This window comes from Pelmatolapia mariae, linkage group LG18, assembly GCF_036321145.2.
Source record: "Pelmatolapia mariae isolate MD_Pm_ZW linkage group LG18, Pm_UMD_F_2, whole genome shotgun sequence".
Taxonomy (NCBI): Eukaryota; Metazoa; Chordata; class Actinopteri; order Cichliformes; family Cichlidae; genus Pelmatolapia; species Pelmatolapia mariae.
This window is the reverse complement of record NC_086243.1, coordinates 19,567,696-19,585,793: the sequence shown is the minus strand read 5'-3', so window position 1 is coordinate 19,585,793 and position 18,098 is coordinate 19,567,696. Positions and strand designations below refer to the sequence as shown.

General features: G+C 40.3%; 1 protein-coding gene across 1 annotated transcript in view; it reads right to left on the bottom strand.

Annotated features, from left to right (window-relative positions):
- obscnb (obscurin, cytoskeletal calmodulin and titin-interacting RhoGEF b) overlaps positions 1-16,170 on the bottom strand; it is a 55,223-nt gene extending 39,053 nt beyond the window's left edge. Inside the window, exons 1-24 of the mRNA XM_065469520.1 lie at positions 15,096-16,170; positions 12,984-13,253; positions 12,482-12,742; positions 11,972-12,277; positions 11,612-11,878; positions 11,401-11,507; positions 10,486-10,654; positions 9,209-9,484; positions 8,840-9,121; positions 8,299-8,574; positions 7,925-8,206; positions 7,558-7,833; positions 7,156-7,437; positions 6,782-7,063; positions 4,592-4,867; positions 4,236-4,508; positions 3,877-4,143; positions 3,525-3,794; positions 3,174-3,440; positions 2,770-3,036; positions 2,569-2,681; positions 2,338-2,491; positions 2,080-2,241; positions 1,850-1,954 (exon numbers count right to left, since the gene is read on the bottom strand). Of these exons, the coding sequence (XP_065325592.1) occupies positions 1,850-1,954; positions 2,080-2,241; positions 2,338-2,491; positions 2,569-2,681; positions 2,770-3,036; positions 3,174-3,440; positions 3,525-3,794; positions 3,877-4,143; positions 4,236-4,508; positions 4,592-4,867; positions 6,782-7,063; positions 7,156-7,437; positions 7,558-7,833; positions 7,925-8,206; positions 8,299-8,574; positions 8,840-9,121; positions 9,209-9,484; positions 10,486-10,654; positions 11,401-11,507; positions 11,612-11,878; positions 11,972-12,277; positions 12,482-12,742; positions 12,984-13,253; positions 15,096-16,170 (6,565 nt within the window). The remainder of the gene's footprint in view (positions 1-1,849; positions 1,955-2,079; positions 2,242-2,337; positions 2,492-2,568; positions 2,682-2,769; positions 3,037-3,173; positions 3,441-3,524; positions 3,795-3,876; positions 4,144-4,235; positions 4,509-4,591; positions 4,868-6,781; positions 7,064-7,155; positions 7,438-7,557; positions 7,834-7,924; positions 8,207-8,298; positions 8,575-8,839; positions 9,122-9,208; positions 9,485-10,485; positions 10,655-11,400; positions 11,508-11,611; positions 11,879-11,971; positions 12,278-12,481; positions 12,743-12,983; positions 13,254-15,095) is intronic.
- Between the last annotated feature and the right edge of the window lie 1,928 nt (positions 16,171-18,098).

Genomic DNA, 18,098 nt, shown 5'->3' with positions numbered 1-18,098 from the left:
AAATTAGCCCATATATGCAAGTTACAGCAAGTTACAGCAACTGATACAAAAGTAGACAGCTATTCTCTTTCAGAATCAAATGATCTTTTCATACTAATAGAAATTAACGAATCAGATGCACTAAATATCTTATCTTTATGGTGGCCCTGAGAGGCCAAACGGACTGCAACTTAAGAAAACACCAGCAATAACAAAAACGCTGCAAGAGCACACAAAACACAACGGAAATAGGAAAAACGACAACGGAAATAGGAAAAAACAAAACAGAAATAGGAAAAACGACAATGGAAATAGGAAAAAAACAAAACAGAAATAGGAAAAACGACAGTGGAAATAGGAAAAAACACAAGGGAAGTGTTTCTGGGGAGACAACAACCTGACGGACCAGTTGCAGGAACCCAAAACATTGAAGGTGTGTTTTATCATGATTCATATAATACTGATGATGGATTTTTAGGCTAATAGTCAGGCTAACACACTTACCTTTCATCTTTTGTTTCCTCACAAAACCGATAGATCCTCCACATCTTTTAAGTGTCTCCCAGTGCAATTCTTAGCATATTTTGGTTCCTGCATCTGGTCCGTCAGGTTATTGTCTCCCCAGAAACACTTTCCTTGTGCTTTTGGAAATCTGTTTTTTCCTATTTCTGTTGTCGTTTTTCCTATTTCTGTTTTGTTTTTTCCTATTTCCGTTGTCGTTTTTCCTATTTCCGTTGTGTTTTTTGTGCTTTTGCAGCGTTTTTCTTATTGCTGGTGTTTTCTTAAGTTGCAGTCCATTTGGCCTCTCAGGGCCACCGTACATCTTACTATAACACACAAAATCTGTTTGTTTGCCCACAAAATCCTCCTTCACAATCAGGAGTTGATCAAACAAAATTGGCACAAATGCATCTTAGGCCCCTGAAGTCTTATCTATACCACATATTGTTGATGTCATTATGTTGCCTAGACTGGAGCCTATCATAGGTGTCATAGGGCAGGAGGCTATCCTGTATGTTTGTCACGGGGCTAACACGGAGAGATGGACAACCATTCACACCTGTGGGCACTTTAGAATCACCAGTTAACCCAATCCCACCAACTGCATGTCTTTGAACTGTTGGAGGAAGCCACAGAGAGAACATGCAAACTCCACACAGAAAGGCCACGGCCAGGTGGTGGATTCAAACCCAGGACCTTCATGCCGTGAACTGCTCCACAAAACATATATTATGGTGCCAGCATGTTGCCAAGAAATCACATAGCAACAGACTAAAATACTGGTGAAACAATACTGCATCGTGGGTACAAGTAATCTGTTTCACAATTAAATCACATTCTTGTACTGCTGGAGATTTTGAGATCCAATCTTCATAAGCCATCACACATTAAAAACAAAAAGAAAAAGAATGCTTTTCCTCTGGAATAAAATTATAAAACTGTAAAGCTGTGCTGTTGTTGAGTGCTCATTTTGCCATCAAGCTTCAATGAGGAGTGACAATGTGAATGTGAAGTTGCAAATGGATTTTATATCTTACCAATATAAAGAATAAATATATGCAGAATGGCACAATGTGGTGACTCTCTTAGAACGATATTTCCTCAAGTTTTATTGTTTGTATCAGTAAATGATGTGGACACATTCTGGGAGAATAACCGACTAACAGAAGTCAAGCTGTTCATCAAATTTAAATGTGTGTTTTATTGTTTGCAATTTTCTAAGAGCTCTTAACACAGTGAGAAGAAATAATCCATTTGCAGCCACACTGAACATCGCGGTGTGTAACAGCGTTGGACTGATAAGCTATTACCATGCAACCATGCATTCAGTGTTATGTGATTTTAGTGCACAGAACACATATTCGTTTACCTTTCACTTTAAGTTTAGCAGTTGAAGATGCTTTCTCAGCTGTAAACTTAATTTCACCCATATCTTCTGGGGTAACAGACTTGAAAAGCAGCACATAAGTTCTGCCTGGAATTAGAAACAGACATCATCGTGAAAACATCCTTATTATTCCCAATCTTTATTAAGGCAAATCCTGTAGCATTACATGCTTAGCTTAATTAAAATGGTTTTCCAATTTCTTGAGGCCTTACCCTCTTGCCTCATCTTTATGTTGTCAGTGGCTTTGAGTTTTGTGTTTCCTTTGTACCACTGGCACTCCACTTCATCGTGTGAGATTTCACAGACAAATTTAGCACTCTCCTTCTCCATTACCTCCAAATCTTCCAGCTTCTTAATGATCTTGATATCTCTGGCTGCAGGAAAAAGAGGCCAAGTACAGAAAACTTTACTGAACCCAGATTAATTGTACCTTACTGATTTCCTTACTTTGTGGCATAATTAGTAATTACCATGAACAGTGAGCTTGGCGGAGGTGTTATCATCAGTAGTACGGCAGATGTACGTGCCTCCATCTTCAGGGGAGCATTTGTTGATGGCCAAAGTGCGCTTTTGGCCCAATGAATGAATAGCAAAGTTCTTTCCCGGTTTTAGTTCCACCTCATCCTGCAGATTCGGTGTTATTCAAAATGTTACATATGTACTGCACACATTTAAATGAGCAGACAGTAATCATTTCTCACCTTGAACCATCTAACATCTGCATTCGCTCTGGACACCTCACATTCAAACGTAACCTTCTCCTTCTCAGGAACACTCATATCCATAATAGGTTTGGAGATCATAGCAGGAGCTTCTGTAGAATCAGCACATTAGACTTTTTTTAGACTGGATTTTTTTAGGAAACCTAGACCTCATCAGGACAAACATGAGCCCACCATTACCTGTGACGATCAGTTTAGCCGAAGTATGCACTCCCTCTGCCTGGAAGGAAATCATTCCTGCATCCTCTTGCTTGAGACTGGACAACGTCAGGACGTGCTTCTTTCCCAGAGCTGTGATATGGCAGTTTGGCCCTGACTTTAATTTGACCCTGTCTCTGTTCCAGGAGCCTTCAACATTGGCCTGACTGAGTTCTACCTCAAGTGTTACTGTCTCAGTTTCACGTGCCTTGGTTTCTGTTAGACCCTTTATTACCTGGATCTTCTTCACTGAAGGGAAAAGGAAAAGAGTGTTAACATGTAGGACTGATTTTGTGATAACAAGCGCCATGACAATGACATTCTTCTTCTTGTATGATATGCACATCATATTCTGTATTTAGAACATTAATCTTGATGAGTCTTACTCTCCACGCTGAGCTTGGCCTGGGTCTTATCATCCAGAGTTTCGCAAGAGTAGATGCCACGGTCAGCATAAGTCACACTCTTGAAGACCAGAGCCTGCTTAGCTCCCTCTACCCGAATCTCCATGTTTCCTGCAGGTTGCAGCACTACACTGTTCTTCATCCACCTGACTTCATCCGATTCCTTACTGAGCTCCACTTCCATCCTCACTTCGCTTTGCTCCTCCACTGTCAGGTTTTCTAGCTTTTTCTTGAAAGTCACAGGTTCATCTGGAAGGGACACAAAGAATGTTAGATGGAAGTATGTGTTCATTTATATAAACAGTTAAACAATAATTCCCATTATCATCTTACGTTGCACTTGTAGTGTAGCTTTGCAGCTTTTGCCTTCTGCATCAACACTTATCTCTCCTGCATCTTTCTGAGTGACTGAGGTGATGGTAAGTGAGTGGCTGCCACCACCTTGCTCAAGCTTATACTTCTGCCCAGCAATGATGGGGATACTGTTGTGGAACCATCTGACGCTGACGTCTGCTGGGCTGACGGCACACTTGAAAACCGCATCTTTTCGCTCTGTTGCAACCACGTTGTTCAGTTTGGTGACCAGCCTCACTAATCTTGGTGCTGCAAGGAATAAAGCATAATTATATAAAAGAAAAGGCTTCCATCCTGGAAAGATGTTTTTTTAGTTAAACTAGTTAATTACCTTTAGAGGAGACTTTAGCAGATGTCTTGTCATTTCTACATTCACAGCTGTATTCTCCTTCATCTTCCTTAGTCATGCCAGTCACAGTGAGAATTCGCCTAGCACCATCTGCTCTGACACAGAACCTGCCTCCAGGTTTAATCTCACGGCCATTATGGTGCCATACAGCATCCCCTGAAGCTTGATTTAGTTCACAAATCAGGCTTAGTGTACCTCCCAGTTCCACTGTGGCAGGTTTCAAAGGGAGAACAAACTTCAAAGCTGAATCTGAGAAGAAAGCATGAGAGGGAAAAGTTCAAAGAAAAATCTGGCATCTGCAGATGCATGAGAGTTGTGTTTAAGACTTTTCTATGACCTGCCTTTAACTTGAACTTTGAACTCCAGTTTATCATCCGCAGTTTGACAAGAGTACGTTCCACTGTCTTTCATTTCTGCAGATTTCACTATCAGGGTACGAGAAAGGCCCTCTTTTTTCATTTCATACTTGCTGCTCTCCTTGAGCTCCACGCCATCTCTAAACCATCTCACACTACCGCCCTCTGCGGTCAGTTCAGTGGATAAAACAATGCTTTCACTTGCTTGAACCACACATGTGTCCTTGACAGATTTCTTCTGGAACTTTATGGCTAAATCTAGAAAGAAGAACTTCTTTTCAGTACTTTGTACAAATAAGTGGTAATCCATTGGCAACGTGTTATATTTAAAATAAATTTACCTGTTAGCTGCAACTTAAATACCAGCTTCTCTGTTCCAGCCTCACAAGTATATTCTCCAGCATCCTTTTTCTCCACTTTTTCTATCACCAGCTCACGAGTTTTACCCTTAGACTCCATGTGGGCTCCTTTGCTGGAAGTCAGCAGCTTGCCATCCTTGTACCACTTTACCTCTGTCTTGGAATCTGAAACCTCACAACTAAGCGTGGCTCTCTGTGAGAGATAAGTTTTCACTTCCTTCTGGACTGACTCCGTGTTAGAGAAGCCAGCTGGGGCTTCTGACCAGCAAATGGAGAAAAAAAAACATCAATCAATGTGAAATGCAAAAAACTTTAAGCAACTATGACTCTTACTTACTGGATACAAACGAGGCAATCTGGCAGAAATACTACACACCAAGACTATTTTAAAGCTCATTAACATACAGTAGAAAAGTACTAGGGATAACTTATTGAGCTTACCTAACACCTGTATCTTAAAGGGCAGCTTCTCAGACCCAGCCTCACAGATGTACTCCCCAGCATCCTTCTTATCCACACTGTTGATCACCAGCTGCCGACTCCTGCCTTTTGACTCTACATGAACTGTCTTGCTGGTAGTCAGAAGCTTGCCATCCTTGTACCATTTTACCTCTGTATTTATATCAGATACCTCACAGCTGAGAGTGGCTTTCTGAGAGAGAGCAGCTTTAACCTCCCTTTGGATAGACTCTTTGCTGGAGAAGGCAGACTTCACTTGGATCTCTGCAGAAATAACAGTGAAAAATGTCATGGCAATGTAATAATTTCATTTAACATTTAACAGTTTAAGTGTGATGTGAGATAAATATAACCTAGAAAATCAATTTTCATAGCAACAAAGTGGATAAATACGTAGCACAGCCAAAACCAGAGAACAATATTTCACAGCTAAAATCTAACGTGACCACAAAATATGCAAATATGTGAAAACATCTGCAATTTCACCAAACCAAAAACAAAAAATTCTAAATCTTTCATTGAGTTTCTGTTCCAGTTTTACTCAATTCAGGTGTCAGGAAAATAAACCTAAACAAAGATTTCATAAAGTATTTTAAAAAATCTATATAAATGTATAAATCTATGTAAATGACAAGTCAGATCAGCTGATTGACTATAATGTTTAAATTACAATTTTCACAACCAAAGATTATTATAAGAGCATGATTATTGTCATGTTCTTCCTTTGTGTTCCAGTACTCTTCTTTTTCTTACAGCGCCTTTACAATGCCCCACCTAAAAGCTCCAAACTTAATGCCCACCAGCTTTAACTCGGCTCCACTCAGAGCAACACAAAGAGCCTAGACAGTCATCTGTCTAGCAACAATTTTTTCTTTAAATTCAACATTGATGTATGATGCTTGATGATTCAGGAGTCAGTGAGTTACTGTAATATTAACTTTTAATAGTTACTAAAATAACAGTAATGACAATAACTATTACATAGTTTTTGTTATATAATTTGCATGTACTTCTCTTCTAGGTGTTAAAACACTTAACCTGTATGTTACAACCCCAATTTTCACTTGCTTTTCACATATAACCTTCAACATCTTTCTTCTCTACATTGTCAATCACCATTTAAGTAATCCTGCCCTTTGAATCCATGTGATCTGCTTTGCTGGGATTTTGCAGCTTGTCATCTTTGTACCATTTCGCCTCTGTCTTGTTATCAACTACCTCACAGCTCAGGATTGTTTTCTGAGAACCAGTAGCTTTAAGTTCCTTGTAGACTGACTATTTGTTGAGGAAAATAGATTTAGCATGGATTTCAGCAGAAGTTAACTATAATGGAGTAAGGTGACAGTACAATTACCTGTACAAAAACAACAGTTCAACTGAAAGCACACAAAAACGCACAGCGAATGCATGATAACTCAGATAACCAGAACCTGGCAAATAACCAGCTAAAGATACCAGATCTTGTAACCAGAGACCAAAACATGGAGTTCAGCAAGTCATTTGAACAACATAACTCAATTTTCTACTCAAAGGCTGGAACACTTTTTATCAAATTAAACCAAATACTGCATCCCACAACTGAAGCAACCAACAATGTATTCAATGCAAACACAAAAACATTTTTTTGTGAAGAAGCCTTTGCATTAAATGATCTAAAATATATTTTAGACGTTACACTACATTATTATAAGCGTGACATTAATAGAGTCATACCTTGCACATGTATCTTAAAGGCCAGCTTCTCAGTCCCAGCCTCACAGATGTACTCTCCAGCATCCTTCTTCTCCACACTGTCAATCACCAGCTGGCGATTCTTGGCCTTTGACTCAGTATGGATTGTCCTGCTGGAAGTCAGCAGCTTGCCATCCTTGTACCATTTCACTTCTGTCTTGTTATCAGATACCTCACAGCTTAGAACAGCTTTCTGTGACAGGGTGGCTTTTACCTCCTTTTGGATTGACTCCTTATTAGAGAAAGCTGACTGGACCTGTGTGTCTGAGGAGACCATGAATATGGATGATAAATTTCTCTTTCTCTGCAGCACCTGCAAGCCCCATGAATCAAACCAGTTAGATCATTGCCCCTACCTGCCACCTGTAGTTTGAAGACAAGCTTTTCAGTCCCAGCCTCACAGATGTACTCTCCAGCATCCTTCTTCTCCACACTGTCGATCACCAGCTGACGATTCTTGGCCTTTGACTCAGTATGGATTGTCTTACTGGAAGACACTAACTTGCCATCCTTGTACCACTTCACTTCTGTCTTGGCGTCGGCTACTTCACAGCTCAGGACAGCCTTCTGGGAGATGGTGGCTTTCACTTCCTTCTTAACTGAATCCTTGTTAAAGAAGGCTGATTGGACCTGTGTGTCTATGGAAACCATGAAAATAAATTCAAATTCTTTGCTCTCCAGAAACAAATAGGTTTAATATCTGTAAGGCGCATAACTCAAGAGGAAAAACTAGAAACCAGTTAGGGCATTGCCCTTACCTGCCACCTGTAGTTTGTAGGCGAGCTTTTCATTCCCAGCCTCACAGATGTACTCTCCAGCATCCTTCTTCTCCACACTGTCGATCACCAGCTGGCGATTCTTGCCCTTAGACTCTGTGTGGATAGTCTTGCTGGAGGACAGGAGCTTTCCATCTTTGTACCACTTCACCTCTGTCTTGGAATCAGATACCTCACAGCTCAAAGTGGCATTCTGGGACAAAGTGACTTTCACCTCCTTTTGTATAGAGTCCTTATTATAGAAGACTGATTGGGCCTCTGAATGAGGAGTCATGAAAGGAAAAAATATCAGGTGATATTTATTCAAAACATAGAAACTAAGTAATGCTATGATTTCAAAAAATCTTACCTGCCACCTGTAGTTTGAAGGTTAGCTTTTCAGTCCCAGCCTCACAGATGTACTCTCCAGCATCCTTCTTCTCCACACTGTCAATCACCAGCTGGCGATTCTTGGCCTTTGACTCAGTATGGATTGTCCTGCTGGAAGTCAGCAGCTTGCCATCCTTGTACCATTTCACTTCTGTCTTGTTATCAGATACCTCACAGCTTAGAACAGCTTTCTGTGACAGGGTGGCTTTTACCTCCTTTTGGATTGACTCCTTATTAGAGAAAGCTGACTGGACCTGTGTGTCTGAGGAGACCATGAATATGGATGATAAATTTCTGTCTCTCTGCAGCACCTGCAAGCCCCATGAATCAAACCAGTTAGGTCATTGCCCCTACCTGCCACCTGTAGTTTGAAGGCAAGCTTCTCAGTCCCAGCCTCACAGATGTACTCTCCAGCATCCTTCTTCTCCACACTGTCGATCACCAGCTGACGATTCTTGGCCTTTGACTCAGTATGGATTGTCTTACTGGAAGACACTAACTTGCCATCCTTGTACCACTTCACTTCTGCCTTGGCGTCGGCTACTTCACAGCTCAGGACAGCCTTCTGGGAGATGGTGGCTTTCACTTCCTTCTGAATGGACTCCTTGTTGATGAAAGCTGACTGGGAATCTGAGGGTAACACAAGTAAGAAGAGCAGTGCTGTCATAAGCTTCAAAAATCATAGATGATTGGAATAATTTAGAGGCAAAATATGAAACACACACTTAGCGCTTGATAGGATGATATTATAAATCTAAATATATATATTTTTGGCACTTCAACATAGTGGATGGTTTAGATGATTAAATGTACACCATGAACATTACTATGAATTTTATACATTTATAATGATTAAAATACTTTAGAAACAAATGAATTAACCAGGCAGTCCCACCTGTGACAAATATCTTGAAGACTAGTTTGTCCCCTCCAGCTTCACAGGTATACTCTCCAGCATCACTCTTCTCCACCTTTTCAATCACCAGCTGGCGAGTGTTGCCTTTTGCTTCTGAGTATATGGTCCTACTGGATATCAACAGCTTGCCATCTTTGTACCATTTCACCTCTGTCTTGCTATCTGACACATTACAAGTAAGAGTTGCTTTTTGGAAGAGAGTGGCCTTCACTTCCTTTTGGACTGACTCTTTGTTGGAGAAGGCAGCTACAGCTGGAGTTTCTGTGAGGAAAAAAGAAGTTTCTGTGCCATCAAATACTCCCAAATCAACATAAAAAAACCCAGCCTTGTGCCATCATGCAGCGTTACCTTTTATCTTAACCTGGAATGTGATTTTGTCAGCTGCTGTCTCACACGAATAATGTCCTTCATCAATCTTCTTGGCACTCTTGATAATGAGTTTCCTTTGAGTCCCCTTGGAGATGATGGTAGTTCTTTGGTCCTCAGTGATCTCCATTTGATCTTTTCTCCACACAACAGCAGCACTGGCAGATGAAACCTCACAGCTCAGCTCAAGATCGCCTTTGAGAGTCGATGACATTCCCATGGTACCTCTGGCTTTGTTTAGAAATTTGGCAGGTTCATCTTAGGGGGGAAAAAGCCATAGGAAGTTACAATGTGACTTATGTGTAATAATAAAATTAAATGTCTTTTTTTAAAGTTTGGTTGGATTGTTAACGCAGGAGCTCATGTTTAGGAAGAGGGTTGGCCACGGCCCAACCACTTCCAACAACAGGACCAGCCTGAGAAGCAGTTTCTTCTCAGAAATTATTTTCAATTAATTTAAAATAAACATTTAAATAAACAAAAACACTAAACATGTTTTCCTTTCCTTTCTAATAAAGTAAAAGGGAATAGTTATTAAATTATCATACATGAATTCCAGCCAAAAGCACTTTAGCCCATACCACTTTACAGTGACCCGTTAAATATAAGAAAGCACATCACAGGTCAGAGGGTTGATCAGCAAAGGATGAAGAAACTTTCTTTAACTTTACTTTGAATTGTATACTGCTGTGGGTCCATATCATGTGACATGTGGATGATGTTTTCTCAGTCTGATTCAGAATTTTTGGTTATACTGAACCTGAATGTTGTTCTAGTGTTTTTATGAGATATTTACATTAGAAAAAACTGTTAAAACATGTCACCTGTAATTAATGGATGTTTTTTTTCTTGCATTTAAATTTTTTAGGCTTTCACATTTTTATGGGGTGTTTTTGTTTTGTTTTTTTAATGGCAGGAATACTCGGGTAATGGGTTAGAGCAAGGATGAAGTCACTTAATGTGGAAATTTACAGTTAAAAACAGAAAAATAAACAGAGAGCATACTTGAGTTAGAGCGGACAATTTCTGCCCATTTTATTTTGTCCTTGAAAGCATGGGCAGTTTCTTTTGAGACAAGCTAATGAATCTGTTTGATGCCTCAAAGATAAAAGCAATCAGAGCAGCTCACATTCAAGTAAATCATTTGAGGTGTTTTGCACCCTGAACCTAGTTCCTATTACAAAAATCATCTCTGGAAAATCCTAATTGTCATTTGAAGCAATAAATGATGATAAGTTAGCTGCAATTTTTACATATACCTTTAAGAGTGAGTTGCATGGACATATTGTCATCAGGTAACACACAATCATAAATGCCCACATCTTCCTCAGTGACGTTGTGTACCATCAGGATCCTCTTGCGGTCATTAATCACATATTCATACTTTTTGCCCATTTTTAGCTCCCGTCCGTTCTTCATCCAAACCACCTGAAGAAAGAAATACAGAAATGCCTTCCAAATTAGACGTTTTAGGATCACACAAATACATACATGTGCTATTAGTGTTAACTGGAATTACTCAAACACAAAAGTGTCTCATTTGCAGATTATTCAGAAAAGGGTGCACCAAGGGTGTAGCATGGGAGGACAAAGAACAAGGCGGTCACAGGAAATTTGAGTATTTAATGAAAAGTGAAAAGTTGTGTTACACAAGAGTTAAAACAGAATTTTGTGTTAGGTAAAATGAAAAAAATGTATACAGATGTAAAAGTTATAATCCTATTAAGTAACTTAATAGTGCACAAGTTGTATAGTCAAAATATATTAGAGGTACCTAAAGTAAGCATATTAATCATGTCGAATTTGAATCAAAAATATTGTAGAGTAGAAGCAGGAAGTAACACTACACAGAAGTGCTTAAATTAAAATACAAGTACATTAAACCAGTACTTAAGTAAATTACTCAAGTAAAGCTCTTTGTGTTTGTCAGGTCAATTCAATTTTATTTATACAGCGCCAAATCACAACAACAGCCGCCTCAAAGAGCTTTATATTGTAAGGTAGACCCTACAATAATAATATGTAGACGTATAATTAGGATAATTAAATATCCTATTGACACATCTACAAAGCTCTTTCAAAAAGACGTTAAACGTTATATTAAAACAGCTGTTTTAATAGAGTCTGTAAAGGCAAAAACTAAAACAAATTATTGACATATTTCTATCACTAACCTGTGTGTCATAATCTGACACCTCAACAGTCAGCTGAGCAGTGGCTTGGGCACTGCAGGTCACCACCTCTAGATGATCGGATTTGTTGGTGAACCTAACAGAAGGGGCTGAAAACAACGTGGCACTGTAAGAGGGTATAACTGATTGGAAGAAAAAAAACACAAAAAAAGACACAAATTAATAGGACTGAGGTCATTTCTCTAGTGCGTACCCTTCACGTTGAGGGTGCAACTGCTTTGTGAGCCTCCACCCACAAACTTGACTTCAGTTCCGTTCATTTCCATGGTCACAACTCGGATGAGCAATGTGTGTATGTTTTTTGACCTGGTGATGAGGTAGTCGGCTCCGCTGCGCAAAAGGCGTCCGTTTAGGGACCAGAAGCCTGAGCAAACAGCAGACAGCTCAACAGAGATGGAGAATTCCTCACTGGAGACTGCAGTGCTGTTAATCAGACCTTTTCTGATTTCTGCAGTGGGTTCTGAAAAGAGGCCCGCAAACAGGATTTTAAGAAAGAAGAACAAAAACCAAACACAGACATAAATGACAACAATCACAGAGAATTCAGTCTTACCAAGGTAGAAGGTTCCAGGTACCTCCAGGTAGGCACTCTGCCCAAAGTCATTAATGGCAGAGATACGGAACTGGTAGCTAGCTTCTTCAGTGAAGTTGCAGATTGTAAACTCTGTTGCGACAATGGTTTCTTCAGCATTGCACCTCTGCCACATTTGGGTACCAACCTTCCTTCGCTCTACAACGTAGCCTTTGATGGGGACAGGGCGGTCACTGTCAGGAGGAGACCACTGAATGGTGATGGAGGACTCTGTTTTGTTCTGCACCACGGCGTCAACTGGAGGATTGGGAGGATGCTTCCGGGCAGCTAGAGAAAATATTGTGATGTTAGTTGAAGTACTAGTTTCAGTTCTTCTTTTGTATTTAATAAATGCTGATATTTGACCTAACAACAAGAAATATATCGCGATACACTGTTTTGTATAATTCAATAAATGTCTGGTTCCACAAAATATTTTGTATATATTTACTACAGATATCATCAGAATGTATCAAACAACATTTAACCCACCAGTAACTGAGAATCGGGTGGATGTCTTGCAGTCTCCAGCCACAAACGCCACTTCTCCAGAGTCCTCTGCCTGGCAATCTCTAATTGTGAGTGTGTACTGTCTAAGCACGCAGCCAATGGAAATACGTGAATCCTCTTTTAACTTCTCGCCATTGCGAGTCCAGTAGGCGTCTGGATAGGGATGTTCCAGCTCCACGCAGAAGATGACAGTGTCGCTAACAGGAACTACTGTCCTCCGAGGAAGCTTCTTAGTTATGTTACCTGAGATATAAGAAGAAACTGATTTGAGATGAAGAAAACAGAACTGAAAACTGCATTTTTCACATAGACATAGCAGTAAATAATGGTCTAATGTAGTAAACATTCACAGACCAGGTCATGCCGCATTAAGTATCCACATGAGATGCATGTAATATTTACATTAAACCCATATAGGCAATTGTAATTACACTTGATAAACAATGAAGAAGAACAGTGGAAAGAAAAAGAGTCTCTACAATACCCAGGACTGTGAGCTCAGCCACAGTGCGACTGCCCTCTTTCATCTCGCATATATAAACTCCATCATCGTTGGTGGTAACGTTGTGTATGGTGAGGCGACGGAGGGTGCCTTCCTGCTCCATGCGATATTTAGCATTTTGCTGCAGTCGCGTTTCCTCCATGAACCAGTTGGTATAAGTGGAACTAAGAGGCACCTCACACATGAGTGTGGCTGAGGTTTTTTCCTGCACCTCCACATCCTGCAGCTTTCTCCTGAATGGCACCTTGGGTTCTGGCACAAGGAAATATGACAGAATCTTCAACCAAAGCTGAACTACATCACACTGTAAACTTCTACATGTATTTACCCACATATTCAAATATATGTCAGGCTGATGCAATATCAATAAAGTGAGAGAAACTAGAAAATTTAAATTCAGGAATCAAGTGTAGAAAATCTGATTTAAGTTACGGAAGAAGTGAGATATGTTCAACCTGAGCACTCAGTATAGCCATATAAAATATTTAACATTTGCGTTCATGTTTTCCAATATGTTTCTTAAACTGTGCTCTCCACAAGTGAGTTAATTTCATCTTGACATGCTGAATATTTTTGCTTCAAGCATGGTTGTAATAGCATCCAAACAGGCACTGCAAAGATTCAAATACAGGATGGTTTCCAAAGCAAACAGAAGATTACTTTTTATCACTGGAAGTGGCAATAAACTCAAAATCCAAAGGGCAGGTTACACGATGGACAGTCTGTCACATTTATAGAATACATGAAAAAGAAAAGGTGCCCTGATAGGAATGGGATCCCTTCTGTTAACATCTCTTATTCATCTCATATTCTTGTTCTTGTTCTAATCCACTGCCTTTATGTGTGAATTTTGCATGTTCTCCCCTTGCCTGTGTGGGTTCTCTCTCGGACACTCCGGCTTCCTCTCAAAGTTCAGAGTCATTCATTTTAAGTGAACTGGTGATTCTTGGTGTGAATGTAAGTGTGAATAGCTTTCTTTTTCTGTATGTTAGTCCTGTGGTAGACAGGCAACCTGTCTAGGATGTATCCAGCTTATCCACCCGTTGACAGCTGTGGTAGACTCCAGCTTAACTTCAACCCTAAACCCTAAACTGGACAAGTACTAAAGAAAGTGGATGAGTATTAGCAAACTACTTCTCCAGTGCATATATAAAGAATGGTATATAAAGAATATCATGCAGTTCATGTGCTGGATACTGTATTTGCCATTACATTACCATCTATTTTCTAGCCACATATAGTAAAACTTCTTTCCATTTCAAAGCTTTCTGCAAAACTCCAGTAAAGTGCCAAATTGCCGGGTAAATATCACACAAAGAACCAATTTCCCTGCACTTTGAATTCAGCTGGTACATCGGCAGCTTGGCACTGACTGGAAATTAATATCTGAAATAAAATCTGCAACTCTACAGCTTCATATCCTGAACCAACATCTTCCCGAGGGAAGTCACACCAACAGTGTGCCAAAGTGATCTACTGAGTGAGTGACCATCTTAGCAACTGTGAACTACTCATCGCCAGCAGAAAATAGCTGCAACACAACACCTTACTTCAGGAGATGAACCAGAATTCAGTCTTGTTGTTAAAAGGCAAACAACAAGACCCAGAAGATTCAGAAGAGTAATTACAGTTCCCAGTAAGCACTGCTCTCAGTTTGTAACTATTAAAATATACAAATGAGTCACACTGCAGCATGGGGGACACGATATTTAAGTACAACGGATGCTGCAGATTATAGATACACCATGACAGTGTTATGAACAGTGTAATAAATTAATATGCAGCTCAAAATATCCTCATCAAATAAACCATTTACTTCTCCTAGAAAAGGATTCATGACTTCTAAACTATTAAATATGTACATAAATATGAGCTTTTTATAAACATTTGTATCTTCAGAGGGTTAGGGTCTTTGACCTGAGTACTACAGAGAGAAAGTGAGTTGAGATTTGTTAGCATTATCAAAAAATAAGGTAAAGCCAGCCTTAATATTTCCCTGCATACTTATTAGAAGTATGCAAACATATCTTTACTAAAAACTTACTTCAGGAGGATTTTCTTAACTGCGATTGCTCAAAAATGGTAATAGCTTACCTTTGACTGTTACTAACACAGCGCTGTAGGTCTGCCCAGCCATATTGGTTGCATTGCAGGTGTAGAGGCCATTATCGGTCTGCTTGCAGTACAGGATTTTCAGGATGAAGTTCTCAGCTTGGTCCTCATAAATGACATGTCTGCGGCCCTCGCTGATGTTCGTTCCATCCTTCCTCCAGATAATGTGGGGTTTGGGGTGACCGGTCACAAAGCAGCTGAGTTTGGCATGTTTCCCCTCAGTCACAGTGCAGGTACGAGTGAAAACACCTTTGGGAAGCTTCGCCAGGGCAGATGCTCGCAGCTCATGTTCCAGGCCCAGAGAACTGAAAGCATCCGTGATTTTGGCCGTGGAGGAGGAAGAAATGGAGGTGCTGCTTTCTTCAGTGCGGTAGATGGAGATCTCCTCTTTGCGCTTCTGTAGGTGAGAGAGAAGGGAGGTGCTCTTATCTACAGCTTGGCGGTGGGAATCCTGAGCATCTACAACGAGGGCAGCCGCAGCTTGTGCGCGGCCAACAGTGTTCTGGGCCCTGCAGGTGTAAGTGCCGCTGTCTAGGTTTCGTATGCATTGGATCTTTAAAGTGCTGCCATCGCTCTCAGAAATTATCTTGATGCGGTTGGTCTCCCCCAGGTAGCGGCCATCCTTTTCCCATTCAAAGTTGGCCTCAGGGTAAGCTGCAACTCGGCAGTGGAAAACAACATCACCCCCCAAAACAACACGTGCAGAGGCAGGCTTCACCATGAAAACAGGGGCCTTCTGAGACATCTCTGTCGGCAGCGCCACTTTGAGGGTTACAGCGGCGTAAGCTTCACCGACGCTGTTCTTAGCTCTGCACATGTACTGTCCACTGTCCTCCAAAGTTAAGTCATAGATGGTCAGGCGATAAGCGTCTCCATCTTCCACAGTCTTGAAGCGGCCTCCGGACGTCAGCTTCAGCTTGTCTTTTTCCCAGGTTATCAGTGGAGTCGGGCTGCCCACAATTGTGCAGCTGAGTGTGGCATCCTTGCCCACACACACTGAAAATGCCTTTGGGCGAGTGAGAAACCTGGGGGCCCCTCCAAACAAGTTTTGATCCATCGTTTGCTCCTGTGATAAAACAAAGGGCAAATATTACACATATTATAAGTCTTATAAATATCTTGGAACAGTTATTGAGTCCAAACTCAACTTTGAAGCAACATGTGTGCAAAAAATCTCCACACTGATAAAACCATTTGTTTCATCCTGCTTTTTTTAGTCTATTTTATCCTTTTTATTTGGTGTCACGGTGTTGATTTCTGCCTCTCTCTCAGAATGTATCTTTTGTCCTTTCGCCCTACCCTCAACCTAACCCTGACCCCAATCAGTCATGGCAGATGGCTGCCCCTCCCTGAGCCTGATTCTGCCAGAGGCTTCTTCCTGTTAAGAGGGAGTTTTTCCTTCCCACTGTAACCACATGCTTGCTCATAGGGAGGCATCTGATTGTTGGGGTTTTCTCTCTATTACTGTAGAGTCTTTACAGTATAAAGCACTTTGAGGTGACTGTTGCTGTGATTTGGTGCTATGTATATAAAATTGAATTGAACTGATATTTATCTGTGAATAAAGGGCAGATTGGTGAGCCACGGCTGAGCTCAGCATCGCTGTACACCACAATTATAGCGTCTGCTGGGCATGATTTTACTGGACAATTTGCTCCCTTTGCATAGTGACTTTCAGCTTCTCGTCCCAAAGTGCAAAACAATACGGTTTACAAAACAACTTTGTTGCAGCAGCCATTACTCAGATTAACCGAGCATAGCGTTGCTATCCTACATGATGCTGAGTGAATTCTCTGTAATTATAGTATAATTATTTCATCAGTATTTTTTATTAAGCTTATATATTTTCTGTGTTTGCACTGACAATGTGTGCATGGATGGAAGATGGATGACTCTCTACTGCAGACCAAATCTACCCATGGGTACAAATAAAGTAACTGAAACAATAAAAAAATTAAATAAATAAATACAAAACTGATGTTATATATGTACAAGTTTAATAACTTTTATTAAAAACACCAATATTCAACTGCAAGTATAAATAAACCAGGAAGAACAAATGTAAAAATTACAAAACTATATCAAGAAAAATAAATATATTTTCTATTATTTCCTGTAGATCATATTCCTCCACAAACACCTGTCAAATTTACACAAACCCATTGTAAAATCTGGCATTCTGCTATGTGTTCTCTAAAAATATGTTATGCTATGAAAATAGACATAAATCCAGAGTTAGGGTGGCATATTTATAGCTGACAGTTACAGTAGCTATATGTCAGTCAACATATCCTTGCCCTGCCTCAGCGGACATTCATCAATACAAAGACCTAAGGGAAAGAAGCTAAATAGCAAACAAATTCCCTCACAACAAGGTCAGAAAGAGCGCTTATGTGTCTTTCAAACAGTGACATTTACCAGCTTTGTCACCTCTGCCGCTTTAACTGCCTGTCCCAAAAATAACCTCAGCTGTCAGACTCCGTCTCTGTCCATTGCCATTTGTAGAAGCGAAAGGGACATCAGCTGTTTGATAAAGCTCCCACTTCACAAACATACTTCATTTCTAGCACTGTCCGTTTTCTACCAGCTGAGGAAAACTCGTAAAAAAGACACTGGAATTTAATGAACGACTTCTGGCTAGTAAAAAATCACGGAAAAAATTCGGCAAAGGAGCTTGTGTTTACTTAAATATAACAGAAACTTCAGCTGGATGATGCGGTTAGCTAATGAACTCAAATCAGCCCCTGTAATAGTCACAGGTGAAAAATAACAGTTATCTACCTCTTTGAGCTGCACCTAAGCTCAAATTAACCAACAAAAAAAAGAAAAGAAATTCTAACTTCGACCAAGTTCCCATGTAAACTTTAATGTAAGAAAATGAGTTAACTGTTGTGTTACTGCTTCTTCACCTTGAGTCCTTAACCGCTCAGGAAATTCAGGCGCTGAATCATGTGGGCCAAACAATCAATAGCCCGTCAGGATTTC